Below are 18,424 nucleotides of genomic sequence, written 5' to 3'. Positions count from 1 at the left end.
CTGAATGCTTATCATCGAACTGAATCGCATGAACGTTTACAGAGAATACTTTCTGATCTCACGAAAATGGAATCACAAAAAAGATTTTTACATCATTTACAAATTTCAGAAAAGAGAGGCGCTGTTAGCAAACACCATTTGAGTGTAGAAACGACGCCCGCAAATAATGTGCAAGATTGTCTTGCTCTCCAGTTTATTTAAGTGATCCACGAGATGAGCACACGCAGAATCCCCTAAGCCTGCAAAAAACCATTCTCTTCGAGGTAAGATATCACTTGTTCCGCCATGGCACAAGGCGAAGCACAAATCCCATCCTTTGGGCGGATTTCAATCTGGAAAAGCCCATCCAAAATGTCAGTTCATCCATTAGAAGAAGATCCAGTAAACCTTTTAAATAGCGGATGGTAAGCAACCGCATAACATAAAAGGTCCGAGTCATGGCTTATGCAAGCCAAACTTGTGTTCCTCCAATGTTAACTTCAAGGCATGATACATTTATCATGTAGTACTAAATAAAAGCAACCCCTTACCTCACACTTCAATGGTGGCTCATACGGATCATCAATACCAGTAAAACCTGCATGGAGTACAAGAATTAGACTTCTGGTGGATTCACAATGAACAACATCCTGTTTATCTAGAAATGAACCAATTATATAAAAACATATATGATCTTTTGCTTGTCCAATTGCTCTGTGTGGTCAGTAGACTGTTAAAGAGCATGTTTAAACGTAAAATGAATTTTTGAAAATGGAAGAAGGAATAGTTTTATAAGAACAAAAAGAAGTAGAATGCAAGTAGAACGTAAAATAGTGACATAGTCTTCGAGAATATGAACTCAAATTTTTTAACATTAGCACTGAACTAATCACAGTTGTTTGTTTGAAATGAAATTTGATCAATTAATTGATGTGCTCCACTACTCTAATACAAGGTTTCATTTCTGATTTTTTTCCTTTACACAAAGTTGTCACAAATGTACACACCTTTGATCTTTCCTGCACGGGCAAGCTTGTAAAGTCCTTTTGGATCCCTTGCTTCACACACTTCCAGTGACACATTCATGAAAACCTTTACAGCACAAATGGTGGTTAGAGAAATTAACGGCCAGAGGTCTCTGTCTCTTTTCTGCTAAGCAGCTACAAGAAAAAGCAACATCAAGAAAGTACCAACCTCAATAAAATTTGAGTCAGGCAATAATGAACGGCAGGCATCCCGGTCTCTTCTATATGGGGATATCAAACTAGCTATACAAATTACACCTGCATCAGCAAAGAGTTTTGCCACTTCCCCTAAAAAAAATCATAAACAATGTCAGTTGGCAATACAAAAACAATTAAGCAGAATCACTTGAACTGTAAGAAGATTGGGAGACAATTTATTGACCCACACGCAAAAGATAAAAAGAAAATGCATGCAAGAAAGATTACAGGAGGAACATGGATAGGATTTGATAATTACTTAATATCATTCTAAAACACAGATGGCTTCTATAGGAGTCATTTTCAATCATCAAGATACTTTATACATGTAACATTAAGCAGATTCCGATATAACAGCTGTGTTCAGATGCACACATGTCAATATAAATTATAAGCTAGAAAAACTGAAATTAGAAATTGAAAGTGTTAAGAGGCATCACAGTATGTGCAGAACTTAGGGGTGGGCATTGAGTCGGGTTTAGAGGGAACCCCACCGGTCGGGAACGGAGCAAGGAAAAAATCTGTCGGGGTTCGGGTTTTCTCAAACCCAAACCGAACCTGACCCACATATGAGACAAAGATATAAAATAGGGTTGAGACGGGTTGGATTTTACGGGGATGGGGTGGGGACGGGATTATGAGGATATTGATCGGGTCAGGTTCAGGTTTATCGGGATTTTTTGGTTCGGGTTTTAGGGTTGGAGATCAGGTTCACGTTCAGATTTTGGTAAATCTGATCCCGACCCATGCCCACCCCTACGTGCAGAAGTAGTTGATCAAGTAAAATTAAGGGTGGGCATCGGGTCAGGTTTGGCGAGGAACCTGACCCGACCAGACCTGACCTTAAAATAAACCCCATCGGGTTCGGGTCGGGGACGGTTTCCTGAACTCGACCCATGGGAATTTATATCTGTAATGTCCCTCTTTTATTTTAAAATGACAAGAGGTTTAATAAACAAAAGAACAAAATTTCTTAACTTTACTCGAAGTATTTAAGGAACAAAAAGTTTATTTCAAGACACTTTTCACATGGACGTTTATAAATAAAGAGAAAATGTTTTTCCTACATAAGAAGAATAAAAAATTTCAATTGAGGGCACTTCTGGAAAAAAAATCGGGCTTCGAAATTGAAGCCCTTATTTATGGGCCGGTTCGGGGATGGGTGAACGGGGCGAGGACAAGGTTGGTTTCCCAACCCCGTTCGGGTTTTTTCGGAGACGGGGATCGGGTTCGGATTCGGGTTTTAGGAAACCCGTCCCCGAACCCGACCCGTGCCCACCCTTAGCAGAACTATATATCATTCGTTTCTTCATCACAAGCACAAGCTCAAAAGTCTAATCAGCCTCTGCTTTTCACTCTAAGAAAGAACAACATACAATAATGCATTGGAAACGTTCTCCAGAAATGAAAACCAGTTTTGCACTTGCCATTATTAAGTTACCTCCATGCCAACAATTACCTATTCTGCGGATATTTTCTGCGCGATCTTCTGGATTGAAACTAAGATCTCGACACAATCCATGCCTAACATTGTCACCATCAAGTATGTAAGTGAGCTTTTCCCTACGATGTAGTCCTCGACTCAGTGCACATGCCAATGTGCTCTTCCCTGCACAAGGATTCAGAATGAATGGAATTGCATGGTTGGATTAGGAAATACAATCTGCAATAACACAACATGCTTCGAAACTTGCTATCATCATCACTTGAAGTACGTTGGGTCTCTCTCTCTCTCTCTCTCTCTCTCTCTCTCTCTCACACACACACACACACACCAGATGCCAGATGTCGCCATCCAAACTTCCCTCAAGTTTTAACTTCCAAAAGTTAGGAGATCACAGTTTCACTATCTTCAAAACTTCACTTGAGTAAACTCCACCCTGCAACTATTCTTCCCTAGTATACATTACAGAAACACCATATCTGAAAGGTTCCACCATACCTCCATCAGATTCTAACTTCAACAGATCAGGATTTCATTGCTAACATACTTCCATTATTGAATGTCTCTATCTTTTAAATTCTATTCTTTGTATAATAGACCAAATAAGCTTGAGGAAATTCTGTACTTTTACATTAAAAATTTTAAAATTCTCTTTCCATTCTACAATGCCAATACTTAGTGGTTGAGATAATTGTCGAACAGGGTTTCCCAGTTTAAATGGAGCTAAAGGACAGTTGGTCCATATATATACATATTCAGCCACCAACTTTAAAACACAGCCAAATTTGGGTTTTCAAGGACAGTTAATTGCATAAATCAAATGGTGCAGCATCTCCATACAGAACAGATTTATATGGTCCCTCTGTACACAACAAAAAACATAAATTTTGAAGTTTGAACAGGGAAGAGTCAGTGTTAATATAAACAAGTAGCAGCGAAGAAAGAAAATCACATTCATGAAGAAATTTATACTGATCTTATTGAATGTATTACAATTGTCTTACTGAAAAGCATTAATTGCCCTAGTTTAGATATCCTTGACAAATTCTTTTTGCAAAAGATTAAAAGAATAGAACAAGAAGGGCAGCAGTTCCAACATAGCAAGTTGACTACAAGAAAGACCAAACAAACCAACAGATTGGCTTCTCCAACTGAAATCTATACCATTGATTTCTTTACACTTAATATTTAATTATTCATGAAAATCTGCATTTGAAAAATATCCTTAAGAAAAAGATTGAATAGAATTCCCTACAACTAAAAGTATCATTGAACATCTCATGGTGTATCATATGGTAACTCAAGTTGTCCCATACATAATTTGTTGTGTTATAACCTTTAAAAGAATAATATACATCTAAGAGCTTATAATACAACCATATAAACCAAATTCAATGATTAAAACATCAATAGTCAAAAACCACTCATGGTCAAGAGTTCCTGGAGAGAGCTTCATCAAACAAACCTGAACCACTGAGTCCTGTAATCCATATAACACAACCTTTTTGCTGGAGTAATTTTTCTCTGTCGACCCTTCCAACTAAACATTCTTGCCAAACAATATTTGTTGATTTCCCAATAGTTGACATCACTACTCCATTTGTTTCTGTTCAGTACAGGTTTCAAAAGATCAAATTAAGATAAATATTTAATTGCCACATAGAGAGTTTCCAGTGAATTTAAAGAAAAGGTTTCTAAAGTACTGATTATCTAAAGACTCTGAAATTAGTTTTTTTTTTTTGAGAAGAGGTGTGAATGTATAACTCTGAAATTAGTTCATAACTCAATATACAAAAACTGAGATCAATTGATACTCAATGAGTAAAAAGTCTCTGCTTAATTCTTTGATGAAGTCAACAATGACTCTTTTAAATCAGAGAAGCATCACAAAAACCAGACCAAGCATTTCCAATTGCTTCTTAACTTGAGCATGGACTAAACCTACTAATTTATGAGCTAAAAAACACTTCAAATAGGTAAGTAAACAATATAAAGCTTATCAACACCAATAAGAACTGCTTGAGTAAAACCGTGAACTCTACAGGCAACTCGTGCTTTTTAGCATAGAAGTACTATGCCAACTGAAAGCATTATTTATCCCCAAAATTGTCAACATAACGAATCTCAGGAAAAGTATGATGCAACAAAAAGCTAAGAATCATATTTCAGGCAGTGGTCATAGCATAAAAAGCAAGTTTTGGCTCCAAATGCCACTAATATGTCTCCGACATGTGAAAAATTGCAAAAGAGGCAAACCCCAAAATTTAGCCTGTCCAGGGAACAAATGTGTGAACTTAATTGAATTTTTCCTTTGTCAGCCCTTTCTAGTTAAGTCCACAAATGGGTAGTTTAAAGGTCATAAAAAAATACTCATGATTTGAAAAGATGATAGTAAATAATTCAAATGGTTATAATAGAGAAATATACGCCTAGCCACTATTTGACCCCAAGTTAACCTTTTTACTTCAAAAAACACATCCGGATCTCAGATTTTTACTGCTTGAATTCAATAAGCCAACTAACAATTACAGAAATAGAGGCAGTGAATGACCTTTTCTTTTGGCATTAATGTAATAGTTTCAAGTTTGACTAGTGGAGGTTGCTTCCGCTAAAGATCCAGTGCCACAAATTGTAGCAGGCTCGTGAATAAAATGTTAAACGTCGATAATCTTATTTCTCAACCCCGGAAATGAATCTTACTGTTCACGGTCGGAATTATATAGACAATTTCAAAACCGAACCAGCCCGCACGCATAAATGCTCAAATGAGCGCCATCCGGCAAACAGGTATTTGACCGCAGGCAGTCAAACATTTCATTTTTTATAGAGCATCTCTATTCAAGCAAAATTAGATCAGATAGTCAACTTACCAGAGACCGAAGCACCATCAGGTTCTTCAACCTCGCAACCGACCGTATTCCCCCATAAGTCATCCACGCACTCCGTCTTCGACTCTTCGACGGCCTTTACCGGCGTCAAGTTCTCCATTCTCACAGCCGAAACCCCTAAAGCCTTAGACTTCCTCTCGAAACAGACCAAATTCGGTTCCGTACAACGCCCAAAAACGATCCCTGTACACGAGTCCGCGCTCAACGAAGAAAATTGCCACCTGGCAGTGATCCCAGACATGGCTTGTCGGCACCTCAACGCAGACCGAGATCGAGGGATCCAACCGAAACGAAGAGGAAGACAAAAGAAGGCATGACAAAATGCCAGCTAGGGCTTAAATAAGGAACAACACAGATGAAAAAAGAGGATAGAAACGACTGGATTTGCGGGTTTTCTATAGATTTTTGTTCGTTGGGAATGGACCTCTTGGACGGAGACAAGAGCGGCGGTAGATCACGCGGCAAAAGATGGAAAACGTACAAGGGTGGATTGGATTTTAACGGGTAAGAACCATAATCTAAACATTTGCTACTGTCTATCTCTATCATTCGTTCATTCGACAAAAATAAACTCGAAGCACGTCCAATAATAATTTTTAACCTGTGAAAATCCAACTCTTAAATGCAGATATCGTAGAGAATCTGCCTGCTGACTCAGAGAGACCAGAGAATTCGTTCCCGCAAACTCTTAACCGACGATCTTTCTGCAACAGATTCTCGGAGAAGCACATAAAACGCGCTCGTGTTTGGTCGTCAGCAAGCCGCTCTTGGATTTCTTATAGGCTTCTCACAAGAATAAAAAAACATTTGCACGTTGTAAATGTTTCTGACGGCTCCATGCTGTGGGTTCTTCCGGTGACATATCCGAGATGGCTAAGCGTGGGCCCGGTTCTTCACCGGAACGAGTGAATGGCGGCGGCGGAAAGTTCATGGTGGATGGGAACTGATCGGGTTCGTGAAAACTCAAAAAACCGAATCTAAAAAGGTATCACTTCGATTGATTTTTTTTAATATTTTTAAAATTAAAAATGTGAAAAAATTATAAAATATAAAATAAATTTATAACACAAAAATATAGATTAATAATTAATCTCCCAAATATCAAGAACATTCTATATTTTATTATAGTTAATATTATTAATTTAGTTATAACCACAGGGCAAATAATGTGTATGGGCCCAAAATCGAACCGAACCTTGATAACTTTTGGGTCGGATCAAATCAACTTTGGGTGGACCACCTCTAAGATTTCGGTGGACTACTATAAAGTACAAAAAGCCCCTGACCAACTCTTCAAACAAGAATAACCTTTTATATAATGGGCTTGATCCCATATTTTTCGCCTATGAGCACTTCGACAGGTCATGATAACCTCTTGAGTTATATATCTTTGGGTTTGACTAACAAGTTTGTTTTCATAGCAGATGTATCTCAAACCAAGGTACGTGGGGTGGGATGGGGTCCACATTTGTTACACCTACCCTTCATTTAAAAGATGTACTTTTTGTTCCTGAGTTTCTCTTAAATTTTTGTTTGTCAATATATTAAAAAAGAAATTTAACTATTCTATTACCTTTTCTCCTACTTTTTGTGTTATTCAGGATCTATAAACAATCCAGGTGATTAGTGGAGGTCGAGAATAGGGGGGACTCTACTATCTCAATTCGCCAACAATCATAGCTACAGCCACCATACGGCACTTCAGTGGCACAATAAACTAGGTCATCTATCCATGCAGTCTCTCAAACATATGATTCTCTCCTTACATTCCCTTACAAGTTTGAATTGTAAAGATTGTCAAGTAAATACCAACACAATACTTATTCTCCTCAAGGCGAAACTAAAGATGTTGCTCCTTTCTCTTTAGTTCATATTGATGAGTGGGGGGGGCGTGAACTTAACTAATGTTTCCTGCTCAAAGTACTTTATTATATTTGTTAATGATTTTTTTTGGGTTAAATTGTTGTTCTTACTAAAAATAGATCAGAGGTATTACTTGTTTTCAAGTCTTTTTGTGCCATAGTGTCTACTTAGTTCAATACTGCCTTGAAGATCCTTGCTAAGATAATACCAATCTATAAACTTCTAATCTTTTTGCCAAAAAAAAGGCATAAGTCACCAAACCTCTTGTGTCTACACACCACAACAAAATGGTGTTGTTGAAAGGAAAAATAGACACCTTGAGGTTGCCTATGCTTTATTCCATCAAATGCGTGTGACTCGTTTCTACTAGCCTCATGCCATCCTCGCAGCCAGTTATCTTATTAACAGATTAGCTTTTTCTAAGCTTGGTAAATAAACACCATATTCTTACCTTTTTCCTGGTGATAAATTATTCTCTTTTCCTATATGAGTTTTCGCGTATACCTGTTTTGTCCATAAAACTTATCCACATACTACTAAATTGGATCCTAGGCAATTAAATGTATTTTTTGGGTACTTTCATACTCAAAAAGGATATGTCTATTACAATCCGCCTCTTCGGTAATTGTTTGTTTCTAGTGATGTCACATTCTTTAAGGACTAGCCCTTTTATCCTCCACAGGTGGTCCACTAGGTTTTTTTGCAGCTAATGAGTTTCCTAAATCTATTGTGCCTATTGATGATTCCACAACTTGTGGTCGTATTAATGTACCTACCACACCCCTAACACATTGGCCGACACAATACCTGTGGAGTCTCCAAATTCTTTTGAGGTAAGCTCTCCTTCTCCAACTCCTATTTTTGGTCCTTCATTTGATACCCGACCCATTGCTCTTTGAAAATAACCTATGGCCTACGCCTGACCCTTTACCTCTCACTCCCCTGCTCATTTTTATCTACACATCAGGTATCCTCATCTTGTTATTAGTTTCTTGCTTCCATTTCTTCTGTTGTTATTCTTCAATATTATTAGGACACCCTTCAGAATCCAGGATGGAAAGCAGCCATGGACAAAGAAATGACATTCCTTTACAAGAATCAAACATGGCGCCTTGTTTCCTTACCATCTGGTAAAAATTCGGTAAGTTGTAAACGGGTCCACTATCAAACAAAATCCGGATGTCATGATGGCCCTCCTTAAAGCCCGACATGGCTAAAGGTTACACCCAATGTTATGGGATTGATTATGAGAAAAAAATTTCCCCCATTGCCAAGTTCAACTCAATGCGTCTCTTATTATCTCTGGCTGCCAATTCTCGATGGCATGTCTTTCAACTAGATGTAAAGAATGTCTTCTTAAATGGTAATATTAAGGAAGAAATTTATATGCAACAACCACCTAAATATGTGTTTGAGGGAGAGTTGGTGTGTCACCTTAAAAAATCATTATATGGTCTAAAACAATCTCCATGGGCCTGGTTTGACAAGTTTAGTCAAGCAATGATTCATTTTGGGTTCATAAGGTGCTTTGTGGACCATTCGGTCGTTGTCAAACATTCTGAAAGAGGAATTGTACTACTTGTTGTATATGTGGATGATATTATTTTAACATTTAGGGATTCTAATAGCATCAATCAAGTAAAAAACAAGATTTGTAATGAATTCAAGACAAAAGGCTTGGGACTTCTTAAGTATTTTCTCGGTATTGAGGTTTTTCAGTTCAAGCATGCTACTATATTATCCCAGAGAAAATATGTTTTTAACTAGCTTGAAGAAATAGGAATGATGGGATGTTGCCCTGCTCACACTCCCATGGAGACAAATACAAAACTATGTGTTGACTTGGGTGAAGAAGTTGATGTTGGCAAGTACCAGAGGCTCATTGGCAAACTTATCTATCTCATTGTAACTTGACCGGATATTTCCTTTGCAGTCAATATGGTCAGTCAATATATGCATAAACCTCAGATGTCTCATTGGCCAGCATTGGAGAAGATTCTTAGGTACTTAAAAAGGGCACCAGGATAAGAGCTCTTATATAAGTGTCATGGTCATCTCAATATTGAAAGTTTTACCAATGTGGATTGGGTTGGATCACTAGATGATAGGAAATTTACATTGGGATATCGTACTCTAGTTGGTGGCAACCTTGTTACATGGAGTAAAAAATAAAATGTGGTTGCAAGGTTCAATGCAAAAGAAGAATACAAAGTCATGGCACATACGGTAAGTGAACTTCTTTGGATTAAATCTCTTATAGCTGAATTGGGATTCCACAAAGAAGACCTTATGGAACTCCATTGTGATTATCAAGCAGCAATCCGCATTGCCTCTAACACAGTGTTTCATGAGAGAACAAAGCATATCGAGGTGGACTGTCACTTTGTGAGAGAAAAGTTGCAAGCAGGAATCATAAGTCTTAAACATGTTTCAACTCATAGACAATTTGCTGATATGTTCACGGAGTCAGTCAACTCAAGAATTCTCTCCACTGCATGTACCAAGTTGGGATTACACGATGTTTTTTTAGCACCGGTTTGAGGGGGAGTGTTGAAAATCATAGACAAGCTTTGGTGGCATTATTATAAATATCCTATGTTCTTTGTCTTTTCTTCACTCTCTCTAGGGTGAAGGGTACAATTATAATTTATGTACTCTTAAAGGTTAAGGGAGAGGGTGTGGTAAGTTTCCACAACCCTAATTCACCCCTTTCTTCTCTCCTCTACATGTCCATCTCTCTTTCTTCCTCTCACATCCATCCTCTCTTTCTTCCTTCACCTCAGTTCACCTTTTCTCCTCTCCTCCTCTCTCCTCTCTCCTACACTCTACTTTGAGGACCTTAATATTATGGAATCCTGAAATCAACATTTTCCTACTGGTAATCACCACCAAAGAACCTTTGCTCGAAAATGTTTTTACTAACATACTCTATCAGCCAATTTTTTTTTTAAAAAAATCTGTCTCTATTTAAGCTAAGTGTAATGCCTAATTACACTTCTCAATCCCTCCTACAGATATTCATATACAATTAGATTCTAACTCTAGTGGGCAATGCCCTTATAGACTGAAGACCTCTTGAAGAAAGTGAAAAATACGAAAGAGAAATGAAAAACTTATACCTCCTTTGGAGAGATAACCACTCCTAGAGTGTTTCTAAGCATCAAACACTTTAGGGATGAATAAGAATGTAATCAAAGCCTTGGAGGAACTAGGAATGTCTATAAATACAAGAGGAATTGAAATAATTTGGTTGAAATCAGAATCTTCTCTTGTAAAAGAGTAGGATTAGAATTTTGTATAGAAAATATTTCTTAAATACTTAAGTTTGCCATTAAATCTCAATCAATTCTTAAGGATGAGTTAGGGTCCCTGTTTATCAATTTCTTGGAGAAACTAACTATTTATTATACAAAATGCTAAACAAAAGGAGTGATTGATATTACCTTTTCATTGATCATTCAATTGTCCTCCAATAGATATATTTTGGAGTTCTTATGGCCACAACATCAATCAAAGTAATTTATGAACTTTTGTAATAAAATGATCGATGATGTTGTTATGGATTGATTGATCATACTTTATACACTAGCCTGGTAGGATTTCGATTGATCGATCATGCGTTATGACTTCTACCTGAAATATTTTGTATGATCAATCATGCCTAAGGGGGTTGATCGATCATACTTTCTAAACCTGCCTATCAGTATACTGTATGTTCGATCATGCCTACAGAGATTGTATGATCATCTTTATGATAAAGGTTTGTTTCTTTTTATATGATCATTCATGCAACTAAGTGTATGATTAATCACATTGTTTTATAGTGTATGCTATTAAGTTCCAAGAATGATTAAGGCTAAATCTACATGAATGGAAGGTTTGAAAACATTTGAATGAGCTTTAAAAACATGGTCTTGGAAAGATGACTATCCTCTTTACAATGCTAGAGTTCTTATGATTTTCTATTTGAAATGTAGACTCTAGATCTTTAACTCTTTTTTCTTCTTCAATGTGACTTGATTCTTTATGTTGGTTTGAAGTTTTGTGTTAGATTCATTAGTTCTTCTTCATAGACCTTGTAAATAAGTCATTTGATGGAAATGCTTTCGTAAGGCTATGAATTGCAAATTATTAGCTTACTTAGTTTAAGTTTTGATATCATCAAAATCTAAGACATATGTCAACCTAGGTCAACAAAGCTTAGGTACAAAAACAACATATTTTAAGAACAAGGATGAAGTGAGTTGAACTCTTCCAACTCCTCTCACAAGCGAAATGGAACCATCAACAAGTGTCACATGTTTTAATGAAGAAGATTGGGTGAAGGATGAAAATGAAGTGGACATACCTAACATGTGAATAGACACCCCAAACTCAATAACCCATAGGGAGATTGAAGACACATGTAGCATAAATATACCTGACTATACCGTGGAAGGCGAGGATGCAACTAGGGGTGGCATCGAACCAAGCTGGTTCGCGAGCGGCTCGAGCTCGGCTCGGTTCGGCTAAATTTATCTGGTCAGTTCGAGATCCAGATAAGGCTCGTTTGTGTTAACGAGCCGAGCTCGACCAAACCATGGTTCGATTCGAAAGCTCGCGAGCTGGCTCATTAATGCAAACGAGAGTCGGGACCAGGAGGGAGAGCGGTGGGGGGGGGGGGATTTTTCGTCACCGTCGTCATCCCCGAGGACAGGTCCTCACCAGTGCCCGCTAACCCCCTTCCCTCCGCGTTGTCTCGACGAAAACAAGAGATACCTAAGTTAAGGAGAGAAATCCCCCCGAAGACGAGTTCGCAGGTGCGAGATCATAAGCAAATAAAAAAAAAACTCTTTCTTAAATTCCAATTGTCCATTCCTCATGGCTCTTGAAGAAATTGAAAAGACATTTTAGTAGAAATATGTTTTTAGGGACTATTAGTGCCTAATGTTTTCCGTAAATATTTTTCTAATTGAAAATACCTATTAAACAAATTATATAATTTTCTAAGTAAAATTTTCCTGCCCAGATGGGCTACAAAACCATATAGAAATTTTTTGAATAAGTATTTGATAGCTGATGTTGTAATACTTTTAGCATCAGGCAATTTTCATAGCAATTTTGTGTTTGACATTTTATTTGATTAAAAACTTATTGATAAGTATAGTAATCTATTAGATTGATTATTAATTTTTATTTATTTCCCTAGAAGATGCAATAAGAGATTCATTTAATTTTCCTAAGAAAATTTTAAAATATTTCTTGTAATTTTCCAGTTAGTCACTAGTAGTAATAGGATTTTATTTAAAGGTTTTTTTTTGGAAATATGTATCATAAGAAAAACATTTCTAGTTTTTCCTAGAATATAAATTTTCAACCAGAGACAATAAGGAGGCCATAGTAAATTTATGGCCAGATTAAAAAATTAAAAAATAAGCTAGACAACATTTGGGATAAAAAAGATTAATATTGATGTGTTCTAATCCATTATCGAGATTTAATCCCGAACCTCCCCTATCATTCTTTGTTTAAAATGTATGCATAATTTTATATATAATTTATTTGACATATATTTTATCTAGAGTATTAAATGTAGGTTAAGTTCGAACTCGGCTAGAGCTCGAGCTTGAACTCGGTTAAAATTATTAGGCTCGAGGCTAGGGTCAGCTCGAGCTCGAGTTCAAAATATTTAAATCAAACTTGGTTCGAACAAGGTTCAGACTTAGTTGGATTCGATGCCACCCTTATGCCCAATTTTAAGTAGAGGTCATGCCCAGTTTTATGCAAAATGTATTTATAATTTTATATACAATTTATTTTATATGTATTTTTTGAAAAGTTTTAAATGAATGTTGGAGCTCGAACTCGAGACATGTATTTTTTGAAAAGTTTTAAATGAATGTTGAAGCTCGAGCTCGACTTGAGCTCTGCTCGAACTCGGTTAAAATTATTGGGCTCGAGATCAATAACAATTTTAGGCTCGAGATCGAGTTCGAAATATTTAAATCAAGCTCGGCTCGAACATAGGCAAGTTCGGGCTCGGCTCGGCTCGGCTCGATGCTACTCCTAGATGCAACAAATTGTGCCATAGGTCGAGTCAATTGTTGAAGTTCATTAGGTGCACCAGGAACAATACCAACTACACCACTAGAAGAGGATACCTCACTCTCAAGAAAAGTTGAGTGAGCCTAGGCTAGCTTGTTGAACTTATTTAAACCTTTGTCTAAAAAGTGGTTAGTACACCCACAATGAACTCACTTTCTCTTACCATTTCCATCACTATGACTATGTATCTATACCTTGTCCCCAACTGCCTCGTCCATGTCCACGTCCACAAGGTGTCTTTAAGTGACCCTAAATTGGTTGGATATTGAGGACAACAACTTCTGACCCCTTGTTATCCTTAATGTCTTGTAAAATTATAGCTACTTCCGCCTACCTTACTCGATTAAAGGCCTTTCTAGTGCATCATATTCTAACCTCAAATCGTCACGCTATATGAAGTTATCCTTATCCTAGAAACTCAGGTTCCTTAGTGGTAAAAAGATGATATATCTCAATTTCCTACAACTCACATAAATAACAAATAATTAAATGATATTCCCTCTTTAATCCAAAACCTCTCGAATAAACCTCTAGAGACTTCCAAATTTCTTTGGAGGTCTCAATTTTAAGGTTAGAGAATCCATCACATGTTTCCTAAATTTTGACTTTGTTCTATTAGAAAGCTAAGTTATGACTTGACTATCCTTTGCCTCAGTCATCAGTTATTGGGTCAGTGGAATCATTCCTCAAGTATCTACATTTCCACTTAGCCTTCAGATAAATCCTGATAGATTTAGACCAACCCAAATTATTTTATCCATTTAATCTGTATGTGGTGATCACAATGATATCCTTACAATATACATTCTCATACTCTTTGGTTAGTGTAATTACTTCTCCTAAATCAGCCATCATTTACCAACAACTACTAGAGTTTTCACAAATAGATGTTGGAATATACTACCAAATCAACTCGCATAAAAAGAACACTAGAGCAGCACGATATAAGCCTATGCAAATGAGGTGGGGCTCAAGCAACCCATAAAACTAGGGCACATGAGTAACATTGATATGAATATACATCCACTATGCCATAATATGAGAGAAAACTCTTCAAGAGAGATCAATTAGGGCTAACATCAGCCCTAAGGATGATGATACCAGGATGCAAGTTTTGAAGAATTGTGTAGGGGAACTCAAACAATCCTCTAGGAGCACAAAAACTTTATAAAGTTGTTCAATTACATTGTAAAGCCATCAACCCTAGGGTTATGACACAAGCTTAATACCCTAGGATTACGACACAAATAAAGGTAAAAATGTCTAACCTTTACCTTCAACCAATAGCAATTTTTTTAAATTCTTCTTTCTGCGGATTTGAGGAGGGGAAGATTCTTATTTAAAACCGCACATCAATCAGATATATTGCTTCGACACTATGTAAAAACTCAAAAACAAAGAGAAATAAAAGAAGAAAGAGGAAGGAGAAAGACGAGAAGTACTTAGAAAAGGTTGTGTGGACAAAGATAGCCGCTAGGTTTTGGGTCGACCCTAATTTCTCTTCACTTAAGTTTAAAAAATAATTACAAAAATAGATATATATGTCTTCCTAATAACATGAAAATATAACCATATAATTCTAACAAAAAAAAAACTAAAAATTATTCTATGATGGACATACGATATAAAGAAGACTAAAATACCCTTTTTTACATATATTTCAACACGTACTAAAGAGGATTACATGAGGTTGACGCTTGAGAGATGTTGTCATGCCAGGGTGATTCATATAACTGATGCCAATATAAGTTGCCTGGGGTTTGATCTGTTTTCCTATTTTTCATTAGCCCTCATTACAGAGTTCAGTTGGTAGCTTTCACGCCAGTGAGCGGCTCCTTCCATGACATGGTCGGTTCCGTTTCTCCCTCTCTTCATCCTCTTCCCTGATAGAATCATTCTCATGGCTTTCCGTTACCGACTTTCTGAACACACTTTTCAGCCCATCCACCAGCTTCCGCCCCAACCTCTTTCCCTTCCTCCAACCACGACCGTTCCTCTTCTCACTCGAATCCAACCCTCCTCTCCTGATTTCCTTCTTCTCCTCCTCGGAGCTAAACCGGAAGCTCGCCGACTTGGTCTCCTCTAACGCTTCTCTCCTCCTCTCTGACTCTTGCAATCTCTTCTTCATCCCCGTTAGATCGCTCTCCACGCTTCGAATCCTCTCGCTCGTCGTCTTCATCGCCGCCTTCAGCTTCGCCACGTGCCGGAGGGCGGCGTCTCGCTGCAGCATCGCACCCAGTGTCATGCTCTGATGATCCCGGTCCGTTTTCCATGCCTGGGACTCCGATTCGGTAGCCTTGAAGACCGATCGCCGGGTGTTGAAATGCTCCGCCATCATCACTTGGACCACGAATCTCAGGGGCATGTTTGGGTTCTGGACTGCTTGCATGAGAACTTGGTGGGAGAGCTTGTTGCAGTCGATCGTGCCGGCGATCCGGTTCTTCTCCGATTCCAGTAATTTACATTTATTTCCCTGTGAAAAAGTTTTGGTCATAACTCCAGACTACAGGGGTAATATCGGAACATGAATTTTCAGTACTTAAAGGTAGTTACTCGCTTTACCTTAGGGGCATTTTGGTCCACTCACCTTGAGATATAGGCTAACGACCTTGTACAGCGGATCGTGGCTTACTGTGAATCTCCTTAGCAAAGAGTACGTGATCAGCTGGAACTCCTCCGCCGTTAACGCCGTGACCCCGTCGATCGATCCGTCTCCGGTGTTCGCGTCATCGCCTTTCTCCGTCGATACAATTAAAGCTTCAATGCATCTGCTCGCTAGACATGCGGTCTCCTCCGCTTCCGGCATCATCGTCAGGCACGACCGGAGAATGACCTCCGCGTACTCGCGACCAGCTCCTACCAGGCGGGTTATAGCTTCTTCCGTCAGCTGTTTTAGGTTCCCGACGTCGTCGCCTTCCTCCTCCTCCGCCACGTCCAAGAGCTCCGCGGCTACACTGAGCGCGGCGACATTGAACGGCGTGATGAGGACATTATGCCCGTAGAATGAAGCGGCGACGGCGGCGAAGGTTTCCGGTGTTATTGTGGACGGAACGGTCGCGCAGGCTCCGTATCCGAGACGCCGTTTCAGGTAACCGCTGCCAGTGATCAGAGGATCCTGTTCGTAGGACGGAAATTAGTTACCATCAAGGACTCCATTAACATGCTCTTACCTAATGCTTAATTAATTGTTCATTATTTTAATTATCAGGTGACTTGCAGGATACATTGGCTAATTACGCGGGTCCCACTCCCAGTGTCGAGAGGGGCCCGCGGAAGGAAGAATGGCTCGCGCAAGCTCTAATGGCTCACCTGCTCCGCTCTGAGTACTCTAGATGTACGTCATTCCGTTTTCCTTAAATCCAAGGGAGGAATTGTCTAAAGGAAAAGATGAAAGCCAGAGAAAGAAAAGGAAATTTGTTTTGGTTTCTAGAACTTGTGTTCTTGCTGGATTTAGTTGATGTACCTTGTGAAGATGAAAGCGTCGTCCCTGAACAAGAATGTCCACATTCGGCTCCAGTCCTGTAGCTTGAGACCTGGTAAAATTGAAACATAGTTTTTCTAGAAACCGAGAAATCCAGAAACTCCTTACAAGCTGAAGGAACCGACGTAGAGAGATACCCAGAAGGGTGAATGGCCAGTCAATGTTGAGGAAAAGAAATTGTTGCAGAAAGAATGAAAAAATATATAGGATTTACATACCATATATCCACTCTGGCTTGGAGAGAATGATGGGAAGCAGTGTCAAGAGAAGAAGAGTTCGAAGAGGACTCTTCTTGTTCTTCTTCGTAGATGGTATCTACAACCCCCAAGTCCATCCAACTCTTCATATCTCCTCTCCTCCGCAGCACGGTCTCCAAAATCTCCAAACCCCTTCTCCTTCTTCTTGGGATTGGTATTTGTATTTGGGCGTTTGGATTATCGGAGAAATGGGTAGAGCATTGAATGCTGGCATGTGATGCACCATTAATGCTCTCTTCGCTACCACTCAAATCCTTGATTTTGAATCTTAGGGGATTGCGGGTTGAGGAACAGGGAGGGAGTTTGAAGCCATAGTTGAGTTTAGACACAGGTCCCCTCCTCCTCTCTTTATTATGTGCTGTTGCTTCAACTGTGATCAACTGTGATTATGGTTTTTGGTAGACTGGCACCATGAGAGCTTGGATTCAGGAAAGGTTTTTTTGTTGAATTTTTAGATTAAATTATCTTTGCAGAGGAATAAGTTCGACTGCCGCAAATAGAAGATAGTCTGTCTAATCTAGTTCAAATTCTAATCCAGAATATCAATATGAGCACGGAGCATTCATGGTTATCCACTTATCCTATCAATACACGAGCAGATAGCAGCAGAAAGCCGGCCGGAGTCCGAGTACATTCTACATCCCAGAACATCTATGAATAGAACGATGAGCGGAAAAAGGATTTATCTATGTGAAGGGTTAAAAACTTAAACAAAAAGATAGTCCTTTTTATTGAAGATTTTAATGTCTAATGTTTTTATACTTACAGTTGGTTAAGAAAGAAAACATACCTCTTTTATTTTCTCCTCCTACCCATGATAACTCCTTGGGGGATGTAGTTGGAGCTTGGCTTTTAGAAAGAAGGAACAAGAAGGGGGATGCAAGTGTACAAATAGGGACAGGGGCCCCCTGCCCTTTCTATGTCTCTGTATATTGAAAGGGGGAGGCCATTGGGAAGGAGGGAGTAAAGGAGGTGGATGGGAATAATTAAGGGTGAAAGAAATTTGTTTTACCCTAAATTATAAGAGGTTGAGATTCATACCTTTTGAAATCTAAAGGATGAGAGTATTTTAAGTAATGTGTGAGAGTAATGTTGCTTCAACTGTGATCAACTGTGATTATGGTTTTTGGTAGACTGGCACTATGAGAGCTTGGATTCAGGAAAGGTTTTTTTGTTGACTTTTTAGATAAATTATCTTTGCAGAG

At 38.5% G+C, this 18,424-nt stretch overlaps 2 protein-coding genes across 2 annotated transcripts; both read right to left on the bottom strand.

The window, feature by feature from the left end:
* On the bottom strand, positions 1-6,184 carry LOC137951735 (adenylyl-sulfate kinase 3-like). The gene is made up of 7 exons (XM_068798616.1): positions 5,517-6,184; positions 4,112-4,252; positions 2,662-2,811; positions 1,174-1,292; positions 987-1,071; positions 531-577; positions 1-332 (listed from the first exon to the last, which is right to left on the bottom strand). The coding sequence occupies exons 1-7, from the start codon at positions 5,773-5,775 to the stop codon at positions 234-236; spliced, it is 900 nt and encodes a 299-aa protein (XP_068654717.1). The 5' UTR covers positions 5,776-6,184; the 3' UTR covers positions 1-233.
* An 8,879-nt stretch (positions 6,185-15,063) lies between these two features.
* On the bottom strand, positions 15,064-17,309 carry LOC137952314 (BTB/POZ domain-containing protein At3g49900-like). The gene is made up of 4 exons (XM_068799444.1): positions 17,181-17,309; positions 16,945-17,014; positions 16,069-16,596; positions 15,064-15,954 (listed from the first exon to the last, which is right to left on the bottom strand). Exons 1-4 carry the CDS (start codon positions 17,306-17,308, stop codon positions 15,298-15,300), a joined length of 1,383 nt encoding a protein of 460 aa, XP_068655545.1. The 5' UTR covers position 17,309; the 3' UTR covers positions 15,064-15,297.
* Between the last annotated feature and the right edge of the window lie 1,115 nt (positions 17,310-18,424).

Source organism: Aristolochia californica, unplaced genomic scaffold (genome assembly GCF_029961685.1).
Source record: "Aristolochia californica isolate CCGP_79_NKW_82.1479 unplaced genomic scaffold, dmAriCali1.0.hap1 SCAF_15, whole genome shotgun sequence".
NCBI classification, from domain to species: Eukaryota; Viridiplantae; Streptophyta; class Magnoliopsida; order Piperales; family Aristolochiaceae; genus Aristolochia; species Aristolochia californica.
Note: the sequence above shows the minus strand (reverse complement) of the source record. Positions and strands in the feature narration are given on the sequence as shown.

What these genes read in the sequence shown, in the direction of transcription:
- LOC137951735 (XM_068798616.1), bottom strand. Translation starts at nt 5,775, where the DNA reads ATGTCTGGGATCACTGCCAGGTGGCAATTTTCTTCGTTGAGCGCGGAC. An exon ending in TGATGGTGCTTCGGTCTCTG is followed by an intron (nt 4,253 to 5,516) that starts GTAAGTTGACTA and finishes TGTACTGAACAG; the next exon opens with AAACAAATGGAGTAGTGATG. An exon ending in AGAAAATATCCGCAGAATAG is followed by an intron (nt 1,293 to 2,661) that starts GTAATTGTTGGC and finishes GATTTTTTTTAG; the next exon opens with GGGAAGTGGCAAAACTCTTT.
- LOC137952314 (XM_068799444.1), bottom strand. Translation starts at nt 17,308, where the DNA reads ATGAAGAGTTGGATGGACTTGGGGGTTGTAGATACCATCTACGAAGAA. An exon ending in GACGCTTTCATCTTCACAAG is followed by an intron (nt 16,597 to 16,944) that starts GTACATCAACTA and finishes TCCTACGAACAG; the next exon opens with GATCCTCTGATCACTGGCAG. An exon ending in TCGTTAGCCTATATCTCAAG is followed by an intron (nt 15,955 to 16,068) that starts GTGAGTGGACCA and finishes ACTTTTTCACAG; the next exon opens with GGAAATAAATGTAAATTACT.